This window comes from Macaca thibetana, chromosome 5, assembly GCF_024542745.1.
Source record: "Macaca thibetana thibetana isolate TM-01 chromosome 5, ASM2454274v1, whole genome shotgun sequence".
NCBI classification, from domain to species: Eukaryota; Metazoa; Chordata; class Mammalia; order Primates; family Cercopithecidae; genus Macaca; species Macaca thibetana.
The window spans coordinates 67945524-67972441 of record NC_065582.1 but is presented as its reverse complement, the minus strand read 5'-3'; the positions used below and the strand labels follow the sequence as shown (position 1 = coordinate 67972441).

General features: G+C 38.7%; 2 protein-coding genes across 2 annotated transcripts in view; one reads left to right on the top strand and one right to left on the bottom strand.

The window, feature by feature from the left end:
* LOC126955751 (signal peptidase complex subunit 2-like) overlaps positions 1-26918 on the top strand; it is a 705796-nt gene that overhangs the window by 247692 nt on the left and 431186 nt on the right. The gene's annotated exons all lie outside the window — the stretch shown is intronic.
* Positions 23898-26918, bottom strand: part of ANXA5 (annexin A5) — a 29800-nt gene continuing 26779 nt past the window's right edge. Inside the window, exons 11-13 of the mRNA XM_050792647.1 lie at positions 25858-25916; positions 25509-25631; positions 23898-24429 (exon numbers count right to left, since the gene is read on the bottom strand). Coding sequence (XP_050648604.1) covers positions 24370-24429; positions 25509-25631; positions 25858-25916 — 242 coding nt within the window. The 3' untranslated portion in view covers positions 23898-24369. The remainder of the gene's footprint in view (positions 24430-25508; positions 25632-25857; positions 25917-26918) is intronic.

Below are 26918 nucleotides of genomic sequence, written 5' to 3'. Positions count from 1 at the left end.
CTTTCTCTATATCCTCAATTTTCCAAAATATGATCCTATTACTTTCACAATTTTTAAAAATTATTTCTATAACCAACTGAAAATTATATGCTCAAAAGTTCTTGCTGTCTTTAAAGTTAGAAAGGAGCTGATTCTTACATAATGAAGTCATGGGGAGAACTACCTTTACACATACACACGGTAAGTTGCAATTTATCTGAGGGCTTTGCAGAATCAACAACTGTGGAAAATCATAGGAGTCACACTGAAAATCTCTTAAATCATGATTGCATAAGATAAAGGATATATTTGCTCTAGATGGGTAACTCTGAATTATACAAAGTTATGGATAAATGTATAATCTATACAGCAATGTCAAGTACATTTTAAAGAATAAGCATGCAAAATATAATGTTACAGCTTCTCCAGCAGTTTGCACATTTGAAGTTGAAGCAGATTTTTCAACGTTTATGCCCACCTTAGTTGGCTTTCAATTCCTTTGTACCTCTCTTCTGCGGAAAATCTGAAAGCAAAAACCTTTGTAATTGATTTATCTTTTTGGTTACATTTTACAACCAAAAGCCTTTCTAACCTCTTACCTAATGCTTTTTTATTCAGCTTAGTATTTATTAGAGTTCTTGATGTCAAGATTTGATAAAGTTCTCTCTTTCAAGATGCCAGTTTTTCTGAGCTTTGCAACAAATTGCTATTTATTCACATGACACCATGTTTCATGAAAAGTGTATTATCCTTAAACATAAGAATCCGACACTGTGTGGTGGGGTGCTCAGGCTATGAGAAGCAAGAAGGAATGGATGTCTCCACCCTCTCTCACTACAGGTAAAGAAATCTTAAGTGCAATGTTACACGAACTATCCAAATTTTCTCCCCGCAATATTTCTCTCTTTCTCTCTATCTCTGTCTCTTCTTCTCTCTTCTATTCTCTCCCCCAACCCCAATTAAATTTACATTGGCTAAAGTGTATGGTGCTATTTCCTTAATAGAGTTAGCAGTGGAAAGATAAAACTGCTTTCTTAGGCAGGGCGCAGAGGCTCATGCCTGTAATTCCAGCACTTTGGGAGGCCGAAGCCAGCAGATCACTTAAGTCCAGGAGTTTGAGACCAGCCTGGGCAACGTGGTGAGACCCCATATCTACTAAAAATACCAAAATTATCCAGGCATGGTGGTGCTTCTTATTAGGACTTTCATCCATATGGTTGGTATCAAAACTATTCATACTTTATTTTCTTATGCATTGACAGGATGAAACCCAAGATGTGTATTGGTCAGAACTCATGGTTACTATTAGTTTCTTTTAAGATAGTTAAACTAGTTTACCTACCTTAAACAAGTTTCTTTCTTTGTGTCAAGGACACTTTCTTTGTGTCAAATACAGTGTCAAAGATGAAATTACCAGAATACAGGGATAATGAAGACACTAAACAAAAATAGGATGATTATTAAAACATGAAATGGATACCCTTCTTACCTTCCTCTTCACCAGATAATCAGGAATATGAATATACTAAACACCTCTTGGATGGCTACCTATGGAGGTGGGTATTCAACAGCCATGACTGTTCTTAGTAACTTTACCGCACAGCTATAGCTTCTTGACGCAGGAATGGCCAGCTAACACAAGCTGGACCACTCAAATACTGTCATTCTCAATATTTGAAATTTTGAACTGAAAGACAAAGAGACAGGGAATTGTTGGAATGGAGTCATAGTAAAGGCAACACATAAGGGATGAAAAATTCATGTATTCCTGCTGCTAAGTTCCCAAAATATACTCTGCTGTTTTCCATCATACTCAAGATTTAGTTGTTATTTCTCCTATTTCTTTGAGATGAATCAGTGTTGGTTGTTCATCCAACAGTAATTTTCTTCCCTACCTCTTCCTTGATAACAGAAGGCCTGCTTGGTAGTTTGTCTAGGAGTCACTGGGCCCCTTCCCAGACCCAAGGCAGTGAAGTCGAAGCCAGGTATGGAGAGTCTCATTCTCCTTACCACTGATTGGTTTATGCACAGGCACACTACAGAGCTTGGGATAAAGTCAACTTTTTATCAACCAAACTTTTTATCACCCTCTTCCCCCCTTATCTGGATATCATCATATCTGCACATGATTCCTGGAACACCTAGAGCCGTCTTAAAGCCACAAGAAGAGACTTGCCAACATGCTGTGGTTAGAGAGAACAGCTAGACAAAAGGTAACTGAGTCTCTGATTGAGCTACTGAATTGGCCAACTCTGGGACCTCTGGACTTCTTGTTACTTGAGATAATGAAGGTCCATATTGTTTAAGCCAGATGTAATGTAATTGTGTTTTTGTTTACTTTGGGGTTAAATAAAACCAAGTGATATATCCAATATACTCACAGTCAATTTATTTTGTATACAAAGTACCTGAGTTTGTTTCTGCTACTTGTTACCAAAGACTATAAACCAGTAGATTGTGGAACTGTGTGTTCCAAGTTTTACTAGGCTGCACGAACAAACGAGGTCACCTTTACATTAATACTCCAAACACTGATGCTCTGACCCCACACCTGCTTGACTAGCAGAAAACTCCATGTTTTATTTATATGTTTCTCCTTAAAGGTTTTCAAAAATCCCATGGGGATTCTTAGACTTGTTAAAGATTTACTAGTTACTTGTTTGCTTTTCATTATAATTTTATTAAATAAATCTTGATTCTTTTTTCACTCAACAATGTGTATGCAAGATGTATTCACATTATTTGGTGGAGCTGGAGTTTATTTTTTCCATTGCTGAATATTCCATTGAATGATATGTAATAATTTAATCTATCCATTCTACTCTAGATATAGACATGGGTTATATGCAGTATTTTTCTTGAATATTTTCTGTCCATGGTAGAATTATACTGTCTTTAAAACTGTATATTCTATTTTCATCCTGTAACATTTTAGCATAAGCATTTTTGTGTTGTTAAATTCTATTCCTAAGGATTATATCTAACAGCTGTATAACATTTCATTATGTGTACATACTATAATTTATTTAACCATTTCCCTAGGGTTTTCATTTAGATTGTTTTCAATTATTTGTTACTATGAATAATGTTATAGTCAACATTTTTTACATAGATTTATATCTGTATTTCAAAGCATTTCCTTAGGTCATTTCCAAAAACTTTAATTACCGTGTCAAGCAGTATAAATATTTTAAATCAAATTTCCCTGCAGAAGGATTGGACTCATTTATTCTTTCATTACGAAGAAATGAGAGTGCCTATTTCACCTCATCCTCACAAGCACTAAATATGCTTGCATGTCGTTCCCTCTCTCTCCTCCCTACCCTGTCCCTCTCTCTCATCTCCTTCAAGGGTTTTGATACAAACCTTGATCACTACTTGGTCAGGTACCAAAAAAGGACTTTTTATGTATAAGAAATTCTAGATGAATTAGACCCTCAAAAAGAAAAACCATTCAACAATAATAAATTAAAATATCCCTGGATTTTTAAAGAGAAAAATAGAAGAGGAAGGACAATAAAACTGTGGCCAATACTAACTAGATGCTCACCAAACACATGTTCTCTTCTAAGCACACGATGAAATTACATTAACTAGTCTCCCTTACAGCTGTGTCTGTAACAGAGTTCTAGCTAACGGAATATGGGGAGAAGTGGTGCATGCCAACAAAACTTCCCACACATCACGGTGCTTTCTCCTTCCATATGCTAAATGGAGAAAATTCTAAGGACATAGAGGACAGAGTCATAAAAAGAAAGGAGACTTAGTTCCTACATGATTACAAGAAATTCCCTAAATAATCACTTAAAATTCCTCCCATCCAGAAATACACTGAAATGAGTGAGGAATAGATTTTTTATAAAGTTAAGTGTCTGAGAATTCTGGTTTTAGATATTAACAGCAGCTTGAATTGTTTATCTTAAGTATTACAAAATATTTATTGACTAATTACTATATTCTAGGTGCTTTGTTAGATGTGTTACTTATGTTTCCCTATTTAATCATCATAGCAATTTTACGCAGTAGTTCTTATTAGCACCATCTTGAAAATAAGTGATTTGCCCAATTAAAGACAAGTGATTTGCCCAAGATGGAAGAGTCAGAATTTAAATCTGAGTTCCTCTGATGGCAAAGGCCATGCTCATCACACTGTCTCATGCTGCTTGCTGTAAGTGTTTTATATACAGAGGCTATATGAAATACTTAGGGACTATGATGCATTCATTCAACAACCAATCATTGAGTGCCTACAGGCTCTTTTTTTTTTACATGTATAATGGGGCCTATATCTTCTCATCTCTAAATTATATCTCTTATAAACATAGAAATTGAAAATTAGTCATTCCTATTTAGCTCATGTCATAATAAATTGTTTAATATTTTAAATATAAAGGCCATGTATTTACATGTTTTAAGTGGAGGAAAGTGAGGTGGGGCCGTAGAAGGGCAGAATTGAGATTCCTTCTCAATGATTTTGTTCCTGCACCCCATTTCCAAGTCCCATGAGGTTCCCTGGAATGTGGCAAGGCCTTTGACGCAGTGGATGATGGAAAGCAACAGGGGATGGGGAATGTTGTAGAGCTGCCTCTTAAGTGAACCACTCAGCAAATCACTACAGCAAACTCTTCGAATCACTATGGCATGTTTTAGGCTGCCTGTGCCTCAATAACAACCTACACAAATTTAGCAATCCAGTTCCTAAAGAGAAAATAATCTGTGAATATACACCTTAAAGCTCCAAATTTACAGAGCAATGTCTATCATCAAAAATTAATTTTAGATATCTTCCTTTTATGTTCAACTTCAGCTAATTATCAGCTAAACTGTATACTACAGATGCTTCAAATTTGCCCCACAACACTAAGATGAAGACATTTCATGCTATTATCTGTTTTTAAAAATCATATTATGTCAGAATCTAAATTCCCCATCTTCCATATTAATAAAAGATTTCCCCAAACTTTATCATGTTTTGTGAGTCACTTCCCTTTCCTTGATATCACAAAAGAAACCGCTAGAGCTTACACAGTCTTCTAAGGTAATCAGTCCATCTTTGCTCTCTAAAAAGATACAAGTTTAGATGATTCACTTGAAGGGGCAGCTCCAGAATACTCCCATTCTTCAGTCCCCACTGCCCAACATCAGCAACCGCATCAAAGACCTTGCCATCTTCCAGGGTACTTCATGGGAACTGGGACTGGGATACAAACCAATCCCACACAAAGGGCTCCTCTGTACTCTCCCTGCCATCCCAGCCTTAGGGCACTACCTCACCTTCTCTACTCAAAGCCTACCTTCCTGCTCAGGGGTAATACTACATATCCCCACATCCTACTTCCAATCCTACCACCCAAAACTCATGAACCAGAGACGCTTCTCACAGGTCAAACCTAAGGGAACACAACACCAACCTTTTCTTTCTGGGTTTCAGTGAGGAAATGAGATCTTAATTCCTTCTGGTAAGGATGCAGCAGCAGCAACAACAAGAGAAAAAAAAACAAGAAATTAATAATAATGATCCTTTCACATATATAAAAACAGAATCTAGCAATAGACATTGATAACGTAAAACTAGTCATTTTACTTAAGATAATATTTTAATAAAAAGCCACTGGAATCAGGATCTTCTCAGCAACATTCATTAACTACTCAGGAATGGTCTGCTTCATTCATCTCACAGGCAGTCTGGCATTTATTGTTCAGCAAATGTTTGTCACATGCTTTCTACATGCCAGCCATGGCACTGGAGCCTGGGGATATAAAAACGTCCATGCTTGAGCATTTCCTCTGTCCAGGTGTGCCTTCACCATTATTAACTCATGTAATTCTCAGTGAAGTGCACCAATATTACCTTCATTTTATGCATAAGGAAAATGTCAGAGAAATCAAGTAACCTGCTCAGTCATAGAGCTGGTAATTGGTGGAGAAGGGATTCTAACTCAATTGGTCTCGCTTGAGAGCCATACTCTTTATCAGTACCCTAATGAGATATATTAGGTATTTCTGTAGAGCACCCATATTAGCAGAATGATTGCCAGAACACCCCGCCCACATCCCCCTGCTGAACCCTGGGGTTTCCCGTTCCAGCATCCCTTTCCCTAAGACCCACCTAACTCAGATGCATCCCGCTGTCCAGATCCTCCAGCCGAAACCGTGATCTGCACTTCCCCAGGGTAGATATAGACCTTTAACACCCTAAACACTAAAAAGATTTTGGTAGGCATTCCCACCCAACATGTACTGCAAAACACAATTTAATATTTGGAAATGATACAAGCTTAACTACACTGTAAGAAAAACCATTTCATTCAGGCCAGCCATGGTGGCTCATGCCTGTGATCCTAGCACTTTGGGAGGTCAAGACTAGGGGATCACTTGAGCCCAGGAATTTGAGGCCAGCCTGGGCAGCATGGTGAAACCTCGTCTCTACAAAAAATACAAAAATTAGCTGAGCGCGATGGTACACACCTGTAGTCCAAGCTACTTGGGAGGCTGAGGCAAGAGGATCATTGAGTCTGGGAGGTCAAGGCTGTGGTGAGCTATGATTGGGCCCCTGCACTCCAGCCTGGGTGACAGAGTAAGACCTTGTCTCAAAAAAAAAAAAAAAAAAAGAAAGGAAATCATTTTGTTCTAAATTTTTAGATATAAATTTATATGAAAGTTTATTGAAACTGAATCAACATCTCATTTTCTCCCCCTTTTTCCCCTCTGTCTTCCTGACATAAGCTTATACTTAATGTAGGGAATCCAGTCCAGCCCAGCCTGGCAAGGTATTTAGGAAGCCCACACGGAAGGCTGCTCCATTAGACTGAAATTACTTTAAGCTCTTAAGCAGAGATTACTTCTCTCCACAAAAAGAGATGATCCTCAGTAGCAGTGATTATCTGTAATTTCTTGAAGTTCTCATGAACTCTGAAATTCTACGTGGCTCTAGCTGTTATAATCATTGTTTGCTTAGGTTTTTTCTTCTAAACAAGGAGAAATGAAAATACCATGGACTTAGTCGTCTGTGGAGTTTTTGGTTTATATCTGCAAAACATTGTGCTCTGCTTGATGATAAATGTACCCTTTATCTTAGTTAGAAAGATAAAGAAATATATTTTTTTAAAGTTACATGAATCTATTTCTTTACCTCATCAACAAAATTCCTCCTATTACATCTCTCTCCAATACATATGCTTGAACTTTGTGTTAATTAAAATTAGAAATCATTAAATAAACTACCAAAAAGTATCAGTGTCAACTGCACAAAGGACTCTTTAGGCAGAGAAGAGCATAAGGCTCAGAAACGCCCTTCAGGGGCCGGGCGCGGTGGCTCACGCCTGTAATCCCAGGACTCTGGGAGGCCCAGGCGGGCAGATCACGAGGTCAGGAGATTGAGACCATCCTGGCTAACACGGTGAAACCCCGTCTCTACTAAAAATACAAAAAAATTAGCCGGGCGAGGTCAGGAGCACCTATAGTCCCAGCTACTCAGGAGACTGAGGCAGGAGAATGGTGTGAACCCGGGAGGCAGAGGTTGCAGTGAGCCGAGATCGTGCCACTGCACTCCAGCCTGGGTGACAGAATGAGACTCCATCTCAAAAAAAAAAAAAAGAAAAAAGATTTGTTTTTATTATTGTCCCCCCATCCCAGAACCTTCATAGACATTTTTCCCCTAATTGCCATCCCCTGTAAAATGTTAATAGCACAGATAAACTGTATGTATGTTTATGGATTGTGTGTATATATCTGTGCTTTTTATATATAAACATTAAAAGAAGACGATTTTTTCAGCTTCCAATAATCAGTTTTCACCCTCTTATGAGTGACATTGCCCCCACTGAGAATGTGGAGATTGCAGGATGTGTAAAACTGGATGATGTCTTAGTCCATTTGGGTTGCTATGACAGAATACCATAGACTAAGTAAGTTATAAACAACCAAAATTTATTTCTTACAGTGCTGGAGACTGGGATGTCCAAGATCAAAGTGCCAGCAAATATGGTTGCTAGTGTGGGCCTCTTCCCTGGTTCATAAATGGTACTTTCCAACCATGTCTTCAGACAGTGGAAGGGACAAACAAGCCCCCTGGGGCCTGTGAAAAAGGGTACTACTCTCATGCATGAGGCTCCACCTCCCACAAGGTCCCACTTCCTAATATCACCACTTTGCGGGTAAGGATTTTAACATAAATTTGGAGAGACACAAACATTCAGACCATAGCAGAGGATGATATATCAACAAATGGGAGTAGGAAATATCTTTGTATTCCATGTAAAAGCCCAAATGAGCACAGGGGATAAGAAGACAGGGCCTAATGAAAGAAAATATGTTAGATCAGAGCACAGTTTGGAGGTGGACTGAGCTAACAGCAGGGCAGTCAACCAGGAGAGGGACAAGGAAGTGTTCTAAAGAGGCGGCCACCTCAGAATAGGTGCAGGCAGCGGTTTGCACCTGGGTTTCCAGGAGAAGACTATGAGGTCCCAAGGAGGCAGACAGCACCCACTAACAGGGAATCTGAGCTGGAGACTGGGGCCTGAGAGCCACAATCATCTTGGAGCTGTGGCAGATTCACAAGATTGCCTACTGGCAAAAAGAGAGGTTGACAACAGACAAAGCTGCTAGAAACAGAAGCAAAGCAGAAATTAAGACCTAGGAGCCCAGGACATAGGGGACAAGAGAAGTTCTGATTTGCAGACTAATCTGGGACCCAGAGATGGGCACTCACACCTGGCCCACAACCCAGGAGGACAACTAGTGATACTTGGTGAAGGAGGTACAGAGGTGGTTAACCATGACCTTCTTTATGACAGGCTGACTTGGCCTAGTAATAGAAGTGAGACTGAGTCTTCAAGAAACGAGATATACTGGTCATACAAAGGAATCTAGGGATGACAAAGGCACCAGAAATTAGACAGTGTTGGCAGATGGCAGAAGAAGCTATAAACAGCATGGGTACTTAAGAAGTCATTTCAGAACATCCAGTTCAAGATGGAAGTCTGAGCCGTGGACTCAATTAAATGAGAATAATGGGAGTAAAAATCTCACTTGTAAGAGAATGGAAGGAAGGCCATCAGCACAAGAGAGATGTCATCAAATTTTTGAGAAATGGAAAGCTGAAGAAGTGCTGACTGATGAAGCCCTAACCGGAAATACATAGAAAAGAGGCTGCCAATGAAGAGAAAGGCGCTCTCCAAAAGCAGACATACAGCTTATCTGTGCTCTTAAAATTTCATGAGGAGTGGCAATTAGGGAAAAAATGTCTATGAATGATCTGGGATGGGGGACAATAATGAAAAAAAGTCTGAAAAATACTGCCCTAACATTTGCCAGTTTACTTTCCAGATACCATTTTTGTCATGCCTCTGCTTGCCCAGGAACCTTCAATAGCTCCCATGGTCAACATTGTAAAGCCCCAATTCCACATTCTGTAGTTTAAAGCTCTTCCTATTTTGCCCCCAACCAAAGGAGGATGGTGAGTTCTTGTTCTATTAGTTCCCATGAGAGCTGGTTGTTTGAAAAGTCTAGCAGCTCCTCCGGTCTCTCTTGCCTGCTCTTTCGTCATGTGACCTCTGCACAAGCTAACTTTCCTCCCACTTCTGCCATGAGTGGAAGCAGTCTGAGGCCTTCCCCAAATACAGATGCTAGCACCATGCTTCCTGTACAATCCACAGAATCTTGAGCTAAATAAACCTCTCTTCCTTATCAATTACGCAGCTTCAGGTATTCGTTTATGACCCAAATGGACTAAGACAGCCACCCTCACTTGCTGACATTTAGAGGCCCCCAGGATGATGGCTGTGCAGCAAGCCTAGAGAGAAATCAATGCAGTCAAAGGATGGAGGCTTCAGGAAAAAATTTTCAAGAAGAAAAATATGTATAAGGTGCCATCAACATCCCATAATGCTTGGATATTTCAAACACTTAAGAAACAATAAAGGCAGGTGTCATGAGGGTGGGAAGGACAAGTATACAAGGGGAATGAAATCATAGAGCACAGCTGGGTTAGATATTAGCCAATTTATCTAAACATTTTTCTTTCCAATTATAGAATCAATATACTGACAGAGCACACAAGACTTAATTGGGATCAGAGAATATAAATAGAATCAACCCTAACAATTTCAAAGCAAAATTACAGGTGACATGCTGGAAGATGAAAAGGAAAGAGGAGAGATGAAGGACATCTCTAGTGCTCTAACCTTTCAAAATGAGGAGATCCTTTCTATAGTTTTGGAACAAGAAATAAAAATGCAAATATATTATTTAAAGTGACATAGGTATTGAAAAGAGGAACTAAGAACAATCAGTAGAAAAGAAAATGAACAGCGAATGGGGTAAATGAGCTTAACCACCATCTATCATGGCAGGAATCCAATAAAAAAACCTGAAAAGAAGGAACGAAGAAATCATAGTATATGCATATTATTTATAAGTATGGATAGAACTACCTAGAACAAATAAAAATGGAAAATGATAAAAATGTTAAAAGAGTTCCCCACCATGGGAAATGGAATGGGAGTGGAAAAATTGAGAGAATAAGGACTTTTCTTTTTCCCAGGAAGACTTCCATACTATTTAACTTTTTAAACATTTATATTTATTACTTCGATAAAAATAATAAATTTTTTCATTAACAAAAATAAGTCATTTGTATAATCCAGATGCAGTAATTGGTTCCAAAAATAGGATGGCAGCAGAAATGGAAAGAAGAGGTAGATGGAAAAGACAGAATGAAGAAAGAAGTATGCAGGCTTGATCATTAATTTAACACAACAGACAAAGAAAGAGATGATATAAAAATATTCCCAAAGATTTGAATCTGAAACCTTTTATTCAGAAAGCTGTTAGAGTCACTACTAAAAATAGAAAAATTGGGAGGGCATATTTGTCTGTGGGAAATATGATGAATGTACTTTGAGTCATTCGCATATGAGAAGATAGTGGCAGCAATAAGTGAATTTACATTTCTAAAACATTTATTTCAAATATCAAAACCTAGCTGGCAAATAGATTCTGCAGAAGGGAGTCTTTTTTCTTATGTGTGCCTGTGGCTGTATATCTCATTATTGCCAGGTAACAACAATGGAGAGAAATGGGCAACATTCATAGAAAACATGTAAAAACTTTACGAAAGAGAGACACATTTCATGCACATTCTTGAAGGACTGGGAGCAGGAGAGAGGATGAGAATCAGACCAAGGAATACAAACCAGTGCTTTTGAAAACAAAACTGAATGTCCTAAAATGAACATTGAAAGTGATTCTAAACCACCAAGCAGCAAATGACTAACCAAGAAGAAGATTAAAATTTAGATTCACTTTTTGTCTGAGTGTTGGGGTGAGGAAGATTTTATAAGAATATCCTGTGATAACGCAGGAACAGAAAACCAAACACCACATGTTCTTACTTATAAGTGGGAGCTGAACAATGAGAACACATGGACAAAGGGAGGGGAACAACACTCACTGGGGCCTGTTGAGGGAGGACGGGGGATGAGGGGAGAGTATTAGGGAAAAGAGCTAATGCATGCTGGGCTTAATACCTAGGTGACGGGTTGATGTGTGCAACAAAACCCCATGACACACATTTACCTATGTAACAAACCTGCATGTCCTGCACATGTATCCCAGAACTTAAAATAAAAGAAAATAATATCCTGTGATGCTGAAAAAAGAAAAAATTCAGTATAAATAGAAGTATAGTTTGAAGGTGATGGCAGTAAACCTATGTCAACAGCACCACCCTCTGGGCAAAAATAGACTCCCCAGACTTGGGATATACACGCGCGCGCGCACACATACGCGCGCACACACACTCACACACACACGAGAAAGGAAAAACATATCCACAGAAGTTTTTGATAACTAAAGTTAGGTATAAGTTCTAAATCAAGTAATAAACTGTTTTGCCTCATTCATATCAGCTAAATTTACTGAAGGCATATTTGGAGGTTGTACTTCCGCCTAAGACATAGAAAGATGGAAAGAGCATCACTTTTACCCTAACAAAAATAAAATGGTGTGTATGCTTCAAAATCATGATTCTTGAAATGATCTTTGCTAAGCAGAAAAAGCCTTCCTCACCCACAAAGATGTTCACGTCTTAATTCCCAAAACTTGTGAATGTGGGATCTTACATGGCAAAAGGGATTTAGCAGATGTGATCTTGCGGTGGGGAAATTATTCTGGATTACCCAAGTGGGCTGAATTTAATCACAAGGGTCCTCAAAAGAGAAATAGGGAGGAAGGAGAGTCCATCAGAGGAGATGTGGCGACAGAAAACAAATGTCAGAGTTAAGCAATGGCCGGCTTTGAAGATAGGGGAGGGCCACCAGCTAAGGAATGTGCGCAGCCTCTGAAAGCTGAGAGAGGCAGGAAAGTAGCTGGTCCTGAGAGCCCACAGAAAGGGACGCGGCCCTGCCCATGCCTTTACTTTAGTCCAGTGATGCTAATTTTGGACTTCTGACTTCCAGAACTATAAGATAACCGTTTGTGATTTTTTAAGCCACTGTGTTTGTGGTAGGTATACATAATTGATATTTATATATATGTATGTATAAATGCACACACATGCACATACACACACACATTGCTGTAGGAAGCAAAATGGTTCCACTATTGTGAGAAACAGTTTGGCAGTTTCTGATACAGTTACACATAGACTTACCCTATAACCCAGCAATCCCATTCTTATTTACCCAAGAGAAATAACATATATCCACATAAATATTGTACATGAATCTTTATAGTGACTTTATTCATGATCACTCAGAACTAGAAACAACCCTGATGTCTACCAACTGGTGAACGAATAAATGTACTGTGTTATGTGCATACAACAGAATACTATTCAGAAAACAAAGAGCAAGCTAATTACTGATACACGCTATAAGATGGTTGTATCTCAAATGCATTATGCTCTTTGAAAGAATTCAGACTCGGCCAGGTGCAGTGGCTCATGCCTGTAATTCCATCACTTTGGGAAGCCAAGGCAGGGGGATCACCTGAAGTCAGGAGTTTGAGACCAGCCTGGCCAACATGGCGAAACCCCATCTCTACTGAAAATACAAAAAATTAGCCAGGTGTGGTGGACATCTGTAATCCTAGCTACTCAGGAGGCTGAGGCAGGAGAATCAGTTGAATCCAGGAGGTGGAGATTGCAGCAAGCCAAGATCGCGTCACTGCACTCCAGCCTGGGCGACAGAGCAAGACTCCGTCTCAAAAAGTAAAAAATAAAAAAACAAAAGAAAGAATTCATACTCAAAATGCTATACTGTGTGATTCCATTTATATGACATCTTGGGAGGAAAAAAAACAAAAACTATAGAAACCGAAACCAGGTTAGTAATTACCTGGGTAGGCAAAAAGGATTGGGAGTAGGCAAAAAGGATTGACTATGAATGGCTTTTAGAAGACTTTTGGGGGAGAAGATGGGGGTAATGATAATATCCTATAACCTAATTGTTGTGATGGTTTCATAATTGCATGCATTTAACAACGTTCAAGACACTGTACACCTAAAAAAAAAGATGAATTTTACTGAAGGTAAACTCAGCCTCAATATACCTAACTCTAAAATAATAAAAAAGCAAGTAACTTGAAACTGGACTTAACTTGAAACTGGACTGGCCATTTGCTAACTTCAAGATTATCCTGAATTGGTAATACCTGAGCTTTGCAGAATTGTGCAATCTCAAATCAAGCAGAGATTGAGCTGAGTAATAGCCATCATGTTCCCCCACACTGATGTGGTTTATATGGAAAGTGTTTTAGAAACATTCATTATGTTTCTCTTCATGTTTTTCCATTATGAATTATCACAGATGTTATGTATTTATTTTAGGGTAATGTTTTAAAATATATATTCACCTGATTCAACAATCAAAAGATTTAAAAGGTATACAGTGAAATACCTCCCTCTTTTCCCTGTCCCTCATCTACCCCGTTTTCTTCCCCACACGCAAATATTATTACTAGTTTCTTATGTATCCTTCAAAATTATTCTATTCTTGCATAGCAAATGCATACATTAATTCTTATTTTTCCTTTTCTTACACAAAGGGTAACCATATTGTGACCATTATTCTACATCTGAATATCTTCATTTAACAATATTCCTTAATTCTCAGTATTTTTCCACATCAGTACAAAGGGAGCTTTCTTACTCTTTGTGGCTGTGCTGTATCCATTGTACAAATGTACCATCATTACTTTACCCAGCCCCTTATTAACAGGCTTTTAAATTGTTTCCATATTTTGTTATTAGAAGCAACGCTACAATGAATAGCCTTATGTCTGTGTTACTGCACATCAGTGGTATCATAAGACGATTTCTAGAAATACAACTGTTGAATCAAAGAGTATATATGTTTGTAAATGTGATCTATAATGCCAGATGCCCTCCAAAGAGGATAGAACAATTCACAATGGCACCATCCAGTTATAAGAGCAGCTGGTTGAGAAGGCCTTTATCAACAATTATTTTTATCTTGGCTAATATGCTCAGTGAAAAATTATACCTCACCATAGTTTTGACTTGCATTATTTTTATTATGAATGAGATTAAATATCTTTCCAATTGTTGACTGATAACTTGTATTGTCTGCTCTGTAAATGGCCCTTTTCATGTCATTGGCCTTCATTTCTCATGAGTTATTGATCATTTCCTTTCAATATGAAGGACCTCAATATATATTAGGGAAACTACACCTATGAGTTGCAAATATTTTTCTGTAGGTGATTGTTTTTCTTTTAAACTTGACTATTATGGCTTTGACCATTTATAAATCTTTAACTTTCAGTTCTAAAAGTTTAAGGTTTATTAGTTAAATTTAATCAGACTTTTTGTCATTTATGGCTACTAGATTTTATAACATATTAACACTTCTTGCAAAGTCAGATAATAGAATTTATTTTAATATTTGTATGATTTCATTCTTTTCATATTTAAATCATTGATCATCATGAGCTGGGAGTTATGGATCCAGTTTTAGTTTTTTGAGATGTCTATCCCAAAGAGGGGGGTCCTGGCACTATTTACTTAATAGTTATATTTTCTCTCTTGACTTAAAATGATGTTTTATACTACATTTCTATCTGTGTTGAGACCTATTTCTGTCATTTTTATTCTATTTAATTGGTCTGTCTGCCTACTGTATGAGTACTACACTTCTTTTTAGAGCCACTACCAAAAATAGAAAAATTGGGAAGGCATATTTGTCTGTGGGAAATGTAATGAATGTACTTTGAATCATTTGCATATGAGAAGGTAATGGTAATAATAAGTGGATTTATATTTTTAAAACATTTGGGGGGCCTCTAAAAATGTTACAATAGTTGTAAGTTTTGCTTTAGTATCTGGTAATTCTAGCCACTTATCACAGTCCAATTCTTTTTTTTAATTTTTTTTTTAATTTAATTATACTTTAAGTTCTAGGGTACATGTGCACAACGTGCAGGTTTGTTACATGGGTATACATATGCCATGTTGGTTTGCTGCACCCATCAACTCGTCATTTACATTAGGTATTTCTCCTAATGCTATCCCTCCCCTAGCCCCTGACCCACTGACAGGCTCCGGTGTGTGATGTTCTCTGCCCTGTGTCCCTGTGTTCTCATCGTTCAACTCCCACCTGAGTGAGAACATGCGGTGTTTGGTTTTCTGTCCTTATGATAGTTTGCTAAGAATGATGGTTTGCAGCTTCATTCATGTCCCTGCAAAGGACATGAACTCGTCCTTTTCTATGGCTGCATGGTATTCCACGGTGGGTATGTGCCACATTTTCTTAATCCAGTCTGTCACTGATGAACATTTGGGTTGGTTCTAAGACTTTGCTATTGTGAATAGTGCCGCAATAAACATACGTGTGCATGTGTCTTTATAGTAGCATGATTTATAATCCTTTGGGTATATACCCAGTAATGGGATCACTGGGTCAAATGGTATTTCTGGTTCTAGGTCCTTGAGGAATCGCCACACTGTCTTCCATGATGGTTGAACTAATTTACACTCCCACCAACAGTATAAAAGCGTTCCTATTTCTCCACATCCTCTCCAGCATCTGTTGTTTCCTGTGTGAGACGGTATCTCATTGTGGTTTTGCTTTGCATTTCTCTGATGACCAGTGATGATCAGCTTTTTTTCATATGTCTGTTGGCTGCATAAATGTCTTCTTTTGAGAAGTGTTTGTTCATATCCTTTGCCTGCTTTTAGATGGGGTTGTTTTTTTCTTGTAAATTTGTTTAAGTTCTTTCTAGATTCTGGACATTAGCCCTTTGTCAGATAGGTAGATTGCAAAAATGTTCTCCCATTCTGTAGGCTGCCTGTTCACTCTGATGATAGTTTCTTTTGCTGTGCAGAAGCTCTTTAGTTTAACTAGATCCCATTTGTCTATTTTGGCTTTTGTTGCCATTGCTTTTGCTGTTTTAGTCATGAAGCCTTGCCCATGCCTATGTCCTGAATGGTACTGCCTAGGTTTTCTTCTAGGGTTTTTATGGTTTTATGTCTTACATTTAAGTCTTTAATCCATCTTGAGTTAATTTTTGTATAAAGTGTAAGGAAGGGATCCAGTTTCAGCATTCTACATATGGCCAGCCAGTTTTCCCAGCACCATTTATTAAATATTAAATAGGGAATCCTTTCCCCATTGCTTGTTTTTGTCAGGTTTGCCACAGATCAGATAGTTGTAGATGTGTGGTGTTATTTCTGAGGTCTCTGTTCTGTTCCATTGGTCTATATATCTGTTTTGGTACCAGTACCATGCTGTTTTGGTTACTGTAGCCTTGTAGTATTGATGGAACGTATCTCAAAATAACAAGAGCTATTTATGACAAACCCACAGCCAGTATCATACTGAATAGGCAAAAACTGGAAGCTTTCCCTTTGAAAACCAGCACAAAACAACGATGCCCTATCTCACCACTCCTATTCAATATAGTGTTGGAAGTTCTGACCAGAGCAATCAGGCAAGAGAAAAAAATAAAGGGCATTCAATTAGGAAAAGAGAAAATCAAATTATCTCTGTTTGCAGATGACATGATTGTATATTTAGAAAACCCCACTGTATCAGCCCCAGATCTCCTTAAGCTGATAAGCAACTTCAGCAGTCTCAGGATACAAAATCAGTGTGCAAAAGTCACAAGCATTTCCATACACCAATAATAGACAAACAGAGAGCCAAATCATGAGTGAACTCCCATTCACAATTGCTACAAAGAAAATAAAATACCTAGGAATCCAACTTAGAAGAAATGTGAAGGACCTCTTCAAGAAGAACTACAAACCACTGCTCAGTGAAATGAAAGAGGACACAAACAAATGGAAGAACATTCCATGCTGATGGATAGGAAGAATGAATATTGTAAAAATGGTCATACTGCCCAAGGTAATTTATAGATTCAATGCTACCCCCATCAAGCTACAACTGACTTTCTTCACAGAATTGGGAAAAACTACTTTAAAGTTCATGTGGAACCAAAAAAGAGCCTGCATAGCCAAGACAATCCTAAGCAAAAAGAACAAAGCTGGAGGTATCATGCTACCTGATCACAATCCAATTCTTTAGAAAGAATTCTCCTGGCACTCTTACTTGTCTGTTTTTTCACATGAACTTCCAAAAATTTGCTCTGGGTATTTTAATGAAATCACATTAAATGTTTTGTTGAATTTAAGGAGAATTGACAATGTCACAATAATAACTTTATGCACTCATCATTTCATAAATGCAGGTGATGGGTAGAAAAATGCACAGAGCGCTATTGCTGGGTCAGAAGGTAAATACATTTATAGTTTGGGTAAATATTGCCAAACTGCCCTCCAGACGGGTTATACCATTTTTTATTCCTACAGACTATCTGTGAGAATTCCTAGTTCACTATAGCTCGCCGTCACAACAACAATGTTCTCCAACTTTTGGATTTTTGACAATCTAATACGTGGAAAAAGAAATCTCAGTGTAATCTGAATTTGCACTTCCCTTATTAATAGTTAAATCAAGCATCTTTTCATGCTTAAGGGCCATATTTCTTATTCTATGAACTGCCTATTCATCTCTTTTGCCCTTTTTTTAAACTATAGTACTGGTTTGGGTTTTTTTCCCTTTAAAAATGTAATATCTTAATTTAAAAATACTTTATTGCTAAAAAATGCTAACAATCATCTGAGCCTTCAGCAAGTCAGTCTTTTTGCTAGTGGAGGATCTTGCCTCGACATTAATGGCTGCTGCTTAATCAGGACAGAGGTTGCTAAAAGTTGGGATACTGCAGCAATTTCTTAAAATAAGACAATAATGAAGTTTGCTGCATTGATTCTTTTTAACAAAAGATTTCTCTGAAGCAGACTTTTTTTTTCTAAGAGACAAGCTCTTGCTCTGTCACCCAGGCTGGAGGGCAGCAGCATGATCATAGCTTACTGTAGCCTCAAACTCTTAGGCCTCAGCCTCCCATGTAGCTGGAACTACAGGCATGCACCACCACACTAAGCTCATTATTTTTTCATTTCTTTTTTGAGAGAGAGGATCTCCCTATGCTGCCTGGGCTGGTCTTGAACTCCTGGCCTCAAGCAGTCCTCCTGCCTCAGCCTCCTAAGTAGCTAAGCATAAGCCACAGTGTCTAGTAGTAGAGCTTTTTTCAAAATTGGAGTCAATCTTCTCAAACCCTATGGCTGCTTTATCAACTAAGTTTATGGAACATTCTAAATCCTTTGTTGTCATTTCAACAATGTTCACAGCATCTTCACCAGGAATAGTTTCCATCTTAAGAAACCAATTTCTTTGCTCATCCATAAGAAGCAACTCTTTGTCCATTCAAGTTTTATCATGACATTGCAGCAATTCAGTCACATCTTCAGGCTTCACTCCTACTTCTACTTCTCTTGCCATTTCCACCATGTTTGCAATTACTCTGTTCACTGAAGTCCTAAGCCCCTGAAAGTCATCCATGAGGTTTAGAATGAATTTCTTCCAAACTCCTGGTAATGCTGATATTTTTACCTCTGTTCATGAATCATGAATATTCTTAATGGCTGTATTAATCTGTTCCCACAATGCTATAAAGAAATGCCGGCCGGGCGCCATGGCTCAAGCCTGTAATCCCAGCACTTTGGGAGGCCGAGACGGGCGGATCACGAGGTCAGGAGATCGAGACCATCCTGGCTAACACGGTGAAACCCCGTATCCACTAAAAAATACAAAAAACTAGCCAGGCGAGGTGGCGGGTGCCTGTAGTCCCAGCTACTTGGGAGGCTGAGGCAGGAGAATGGCGTAAACCCGGGAGGCGGAGCTTGCAGTGAGCTGAGATCCGGCCACTGCACTCCAGCCCGGCACTCCAGCCCGGGCGACAGAACGAGACTCCGTCTCAAAAAAAAAAAAAAAAAAAAAAAGAAATGCCTAAGACTGGGTTTATGAAGAAAAGAAATTTAATTGACTCCGCAGTTCTACAGGCTGTACATTAAGCATGGCTGGGAGGCCTCAGGAAACTTACAATCATGGCAGAAGGTGAAGGCGAAGCAAGTACATCTTACCATGGTGGAGGAGGAGGAAGACAGAGTGACAGGGGAGGTGCTACACACTTGCAAACAACCAGATCTTGTGAGAACTCTATTATGAGACAACACTAGGGGGATGGTGCTAAACCATTAGAAACCACCCCCGTGATCCAGTTACTTCACACCACTCAGCACTTGGGATCACAAGTCAACATGAGATTTGGGTGGGAATACAAAGCCAAACCATATCAATGGCATCTAAAATGGCGAATCTTTTCCAGAATGTTTTCTATTTACTTTGACCAGATCCGTGAAAAGAATCACTATCTATGACAGTTATGCCCTTACAAAATACATTTTTTAATAAGACTTAAAAGTTGAAATTACTCCTTGATCTATGGGGTGCAGAATATATGTTGTGTTAGCAGGCATGAAAACAACATTCAGCTCCTTGTAAAGCTCCAACATTCACTCCTTAAGTGACAAGGTGTATTGTCAATGTACAGTAATATTTTGAAAAGGATTTTTTTTTTTTTTCTGAGCAGTAGGTCTCAAAAGTGAGCTTAAAATATTCAGCAAAGCATGCTATAAACAGATGTGCTATCATCCAGGCATTGTTGTACCATTTACAGAATGCAGGCAGAGTAGATTTAGCATGATTTTTAAGGGCCCTAGGATCCAGGAATGGTAAATGAGCATTGGCTTCAGCTTAACATCACCAGCTGCATTGGCCCTTGAAGAGTCAGCCTGTTCTTTGAAGCTGAAGCCAGGCATTGATGTCTCCTCTCTAGCTATAAATCTTATCTTCTAATAGAAAGCTGTTTGTTTACATTAAAAATCTGTGGTTTAGTGTAGCCTCCTTTATCAATTATCTTAGCTAGGTCATCTGGAGAACTAGCTGCAGCTTCTACATCAGTACTTGCTGCTTCAATTTGCACTTTTCTACTATAGAGATGGCTTCTTTCCTTAAACCTCATGAACCAAAACTGCTCACTTCCAACTTTTCTCCTGCAGCTTCCTCACCTCTCAGCCTTCATAGAATTGAAAATTAGGATCTCCCTTTGATTTAAGGGAATGTTGTGGCTGGTTTGATCTTCTAACCAGACCACTCAAACTTTCTCTATGTCAGCAATACAGCTATTTCACTGTCTTAACCATTCATGTGTTCAATGGAGTAGCACTTTTAATTTTCTTCCAGAAAGAAAATTAAAATTTACATTTATTCACAATTTGGCTGTTTGGCACCAGTAGCCTAGCTTTCAGTCTGCCTTGGCTTTTGACATGCCTTCCTCACTAAGCTGAATCATTTCTAACTTTTGATTTAAAGTAAGAGATGTGTGAGTCTCCTCCTTTCATTTGAACACTCAGAGGCCATTGCAGGGTTATTAACTGACCTAATTTCAATATTGTTTTCTCTCAGGGAATAGAAAGGATCAGAGAGAGAGAGAGAGAGCGAGGAACAGCCAGTCAGTGGAGCAGTCAGAACTCACATATTTATCAGTGAAGCCCACTGTCTTAAATGGGCATTGTTCATAGCACTTTCATTATGATAGTAACATTGAAGATCACTGAACACAGACCACCATTAGATACATAATAATGAAAATTTAAAATATTGCAAGGATTACCAAAATGTGACAAACAGATAAAGAGTGAGCACATGCTATTGGAAAAATGGTGCTGATACACTGACTCTATGCAGGGTTGCCACAAACTTACAATTTGTTTTAAAGAAAGTTTTTTTTAATTACTTGCAAAGTGCAATAAAACAAGGTGTGGCAGCATGTACTAAGGAGATTAGATCTTTGTTGTATGAACTGTCAATGTTTTCCCCAGTTTTTCATTTGTCCTTTAAATTTTCTTCATGGTGATTTTCCCTCCCTCCCTCCCTCCCTCCCTTCCTTCCTCCCTTCCTTCCTTCCCTTTCCTCCTTCCCTCCTTCCCTCCTTCCAGGCTCACTGCAACCTTGTGCTCCTGTGCTCAAACCATTCTCTCACCTCAGCCTCCCAAGTAGTTGGGACCAGAGGCGTGTGCCACATCCAGCTAATTTTTTGTTTGGTTTTTTAAAAAATAAAAATGGTGTTTTGCCATGTTGTCCATGCTGGTCTCAAACTCCTGTGCTCAAGCAATCCACCCACCTTGGCCTCCCAAAGTGCTGGAATTACAGGCATGAGCCACTATGCCTGGCCTTCCTTCCTTCTTCATGTAGTTTTTGATTTTTAGGAAATCAAAAATAATTATCTTTTCTCTTATGGCTTCTGCATTTGGGGTGAAAGGCCTCCCACTTCAAGATCATTACGGCAGACACAGAACTGCACCACTCAGATCCCCTTTCAAGAAAAGACTCATTTCCAAGCTGTGAAAAATGTGGGTTGCTGACAGCCTCCAATTCTTAATCTCCCTCAAGTTTTGCCTCAGCCTTCCAGCCAACACAAGCACTTCTCCAGAAGACACTTAGCCAATAATTGAGTAAGTTGGTGGCACAGGGCCCAGGCACTTCTGTCTCACACAGGGCTCTTGCAAGAAATCTTTGCCTCAGAGTTCCACATGATAATGGCAGAGATTTGGTCAGGTCTGCAGTGTAGTCAGATGACACCCCTTGCCCAATCCTGCCTCTTGCCTGTTCCATTCAATAAACCTGTTGCATCCCTAACTCCATCTCAGCATCTGCTTCCCAGAGAATCTAAAAGGCACAGGTATGATGAAATCCCTCCATGCTTCTTCCTCATATAAGTTTTAAATCTGTTTCATTTTGAGAGTTACCTGATATATGAGGTACAGAACCAGCCTTATATTTTCCTAGATGGCTCCCCAACTGTCTTCACACCATTTGTTAGAAAAAAAAATGCTATTGCCAGGCGCGGTGGCTCACGCCTGTAATCCCAGCACTTTGGGAGGCCAAGGTGGGCAGATCACAAGGTCAGGAGATCAAGACCACAGTGAAACCCCGTCTCTACTAAAAATACAAAAAATTAGCCGGGCACAGTGGCGGGTGCCTGTAGTCCCAGCTACTCAGGAGGCTGAGGCAGGAGAATGGCGTGAACCCGAGAAGCAGAGCTTGCAGTGAGCTGAGATCGCGCCACTGCACTCCAGCCTGGGCGACAGAGCGAGACTCTGTCTCAAAAAAACAAACAAAAAAAACAAACAAAAAAAAAAAAAGAAAAAAAATGCTATCTTCACCCAGCAAATTAAGGCCTACCTTTAACATATACTAAATTTCCAAATGATTTGTTTCCATATCTGAACTTGCTGTTTTGTCTGTCTGTTCATGCCACAGTATTACTGTTTCAGCTATTTGGGATATATAGTCTAATTTGTGTAAAGAATAGTGCTCCCTCACTACTCTCTTAAGTTTTACTAACAATCCTTCCTTTTTTGCATGATGTTTAGAATCAGCTTATCTAGTTCCACAAAAACTTGTCTTCCAATAAACTCACAGAAAGAGCTGGGAAGAAGGTCACTAAGTAGATAAATATAGCAAATGTTTTTTGTGGTTTTTTTTTTTATTATTATGTTATTAATAAATTTTCAGATCCAGACCTACAGAAAATATAGCAAATGTTAAAGCTCACTGGTGGATTTCTCTTAAAGTGTGACTAACAAATAATCCAGGGCATAGTTAAAGCCAGTGGCCTATTTTCAGTAACAGAACAGAACTCTTTGAAACATATCATATTCTATATGAAAAGTATAAGCAACTGACTCTCAACTTGCCTCTGCATCAAAATTGCCTACGAGGCCTCTCAAAAAAAAAAAAAAATCCAATGTCATGTGTACACATACACGGTTTTTAAGATTCCCCTGGTTATTCTGATGAGCATCAACAGTTGTGAAAAGAATATTGTCACTATTTTAAAGTTTTCAAAGGAAGATTAGTTCATTTTATTTTAAAAATCTTATTAATGTCAATTACTTTGCTTTAAAAAAAAAAATGCATCCGGAAGGGCATAAGTACAAAAAGAAAAATGACACCAACCGAATAGCAGTTTGAAAACAGAAAACTGAAAGGTAAATATTAGAAGAGATTGATAAACTGCTTTCTAGAAAAAATTATTGTCTTTTTTATTTATCTCAAAGAAAGTGACAGACGGTAAATGGGAGGGAAGTTCACAACAGGAAAGAGGAAAGAAAGGTAGTACTCTGAATTTTTGCATTAAGTTTTATAATTAGCTTTTCTACTAAGCAAGTAGCACCACAAGCATTGCTTTAATAGATGCGTAAATAAACATGGTGCAAATAAACCAGAGACCCCTTCAATCTTTCCTATATTTAGGAAAAATCATATACTATGAAGGAAATTCAGTCCATGGTGTTGCATTTCTTATTGCCCAAAAGACCAACTGTAAATTCAGTTCTCAACTAACAACAGTGTCAATTATTAGCTTAAAAAGAGATATCATTGTTAAATAGATAAATTTAACAATAAATCTAAACACGCATGTACACATAATTCAGGGGGACAGAAATGTTTATTTTTCATTAATCTTTTGAATACAATCACCATAATTTTACAGGTTTAGTTTAGCTGCGAACTTGGACTAATAACATTTCCAAGAGTTCACAATTTCACGGCTAAGCTTCTGATTAAGGTATCATGGTTACAAATGCAATATAAATGAAGTTTTTAAAAAAGGCTAAAAGCAATCTGGCCTCTTAAAGAAAAATATATAAATGGAAAATGGCCAGGCATTAAACTTAGTAACATAAGTATACTTAAGTACTAGAGCAGTCAAAGAGATCTCCACCAGAGATCAGAAGGAAGCACCACTATTTTCTTCTATGATGCGTATGTGTTGTTCGTGAGCATGCTAGTATGAATAAGGCAATGTGTCAAGCCCTGGCATACAAATGCAGCTAGAGGTGCTGAAGGAAGGCAGTGGGGCGGCAGAGGCACACAGCAGGGAGCTCTTCCCCGTGACACATTAGTCTTCTCCTCCACAGAGCAGCAGAAGAGCTTTCTTATAGTCCCCAGACGTATCTCCCTGAAACCAAATGTATTGCATTAACCTCCGTGACTCACAGAAGCCACAGAAAATTTTAAAACTAACAAATAACTGGCAACAAATTTTATTTATAAGATTCTTCTCCCAAGTGGGTAATCTCTGTGACTTTCGCATCAGGAATGTTAGGCAGGGAGTTTCCTACCAATGTAACCTCAGACACTCAGCATTCTCTCTGGTAACACAAAGAACAGGGAAACTTTAACAACTATAGTTAAATCAAGCCTTCTAAACAGAATAGTCTCTATCACTTAGTATATATCAGCTAACATGGGCAGTGCTAGAGCTGCAGGGCTGTCATGGCTCTCCCTCCGAGACAGAAGGGCAGGACACGCTTTGCATCTGCTTGTCTCACACGCAGACACGCATGATAAATTAATGTTTCAAGCTAAAGGTGCATGGGTAAACTCTCTAGTGTCCTTTGGGCCAGCCACACCACACACATGCTAAACTAAAAGCTTCTGCTCAATTGAAATCTTGCTTTGTACATGGTCCACATCAACCTTTATCAGAAGAAAAAAAAAAGTCAAAAGACCTTAAGCTAAATGTAATTACAGGCCACAGAGCACCTTGTTTTAAAAAGAACAAAAATGATACTAATACCTAGGGGCTCCTTACTTACTCCCAATATGACCTGGTTGGCTCTTTCCTGAATTAGAAACCAGCATCAGAGATAAGGTGATAAAAGACGATAAAGAAAGGAAAAGCTGATATGAAATAAAAGAAGGACTAATAAGGACAGCTGGAACTGGTAAAAGACAGAAAGAACACATTATTATCATAGGCAAGAGGTTTGGTTTGTTGAGTCATCTGTCACCACTACTAAATAATGCTTCTAAGTTCACCAAGAGCCTCAGCCACATCAACACCCATGCTTTCACTTAGGAGCCATCATCTCTACTTCAGGAAACATTATGCTACGCTTTTTAACTCATTGCTCTAATCATGCCACTAAAATTTTAAACTTAACACAAGAATCAGGTTCTCCCATTCTTGTCTTTCATGCAACATACCAGTCTGCTTTGGATTACCAAACATAATTTAAAGAAAGGTTCTATTACCTTAATCATGGAATAAAGAGAGGTGGCAAAATTCTTCCTAAACTCCTTCCTGATGTTAAGCAGATCAATCTCACTCCTGGATACCATGACTCTGATGAGGGTATGATCATCTGTCCCAGCTCCCTTTAAAAAAATAGAAAGAGAGAGGCATAATGCTTAAAAACTTCAAACATAGGATCAAACGCTCCCAGGTGCAGGTGAATCAATAAGGTATAACAATTTAGTAGAACTGGGTAGAATGTTATAAGAAGAGAAAAATTCCCAAGGTCTATCATCTAAAACATAAGCAAAAATGAAGAATAATAATTACAGAAATGTATTAGATAGAAGGTTCATGGTATCCACTTACCTTCATAGCATAATAGAGGGTCTCCGCAAGGTAGGCAGGGATACTTCGAATAGATTTCACTAAGAAAATAAACAGTACAATGGTCAAATGCTATTCTGATATGAAAAGGATTAAGTAATTAAAAATCAAGTGCTGCTTCCTGCATTTATAGCTCTATTTGTATAAAAACACAAAAGTACCAGAGGCTAAAGAGCTGTAAGCTTATCTAACGTCCTCACTCACCAAATATTTTCTTAGACGCTGGCTTGGGTTTTCCTTGGAGTTCTGAGGTCTGCATAGAAAGGCATGGAGAATAAGGGCACATGTTTTTTCTATGCCCCTTTGTTCTGTGAGGACTTTCTGGATACTGCAGTTTGGGCAGACTGGATTGTTATAATACCACATATTTTTCACCACCAATAAATTATACAAACCCCTTGGAAGTTTTCATTCCAAGACATTCAAGCAAGTAATACAAGATTACTACGCTATCTAATTTTTTAAAACTCTTGTGCGATCTTCCTATACTCTCTACATATTCTTTTTCTTTTTCTTTTTTTTTTTTTCTTTTTGAGACAGAGTCTGGCTCTGTCGCCCAGGCTGGAGTACAGTGGTGCGATCTCGGCTCACTGCAAGCTCCGCCTCCAGGTTCACGCTATTCTCCTGCCTCAGCCTCTCGAGTAGCTGGGACTACAGGCTCCCACCACTATGCCCGACTAATTTTTTGTATTTTTAGTAGAGACGGGGTTTCACCGTGTTAGCTAGGATGGTCTCGATCTCCTGACCTCATGATCCACCCGCCTCGGCCTCCCAAAGTACTGGGATTACAGGCATGAGCCACCATGCCCGGCAATTTGTATGTGGATTCTAATTATGAAGGACCTGTCTAAAAGTTTTCTAGTAAAAGTTCATTAACTGCATACTCAAGTGAAAGGCTACTTTTAGAGCTGGTTCATGCACATCTTTAAAAGCTTATTCTCCTGAAGACAAAGAGCACCAAAGTGTGAGCTCAATGCCAAATACTTGGAACAAACAGCAGACAGAGGCTCACTGCAGACCCATATGAAAAAAGGACTAGAGGA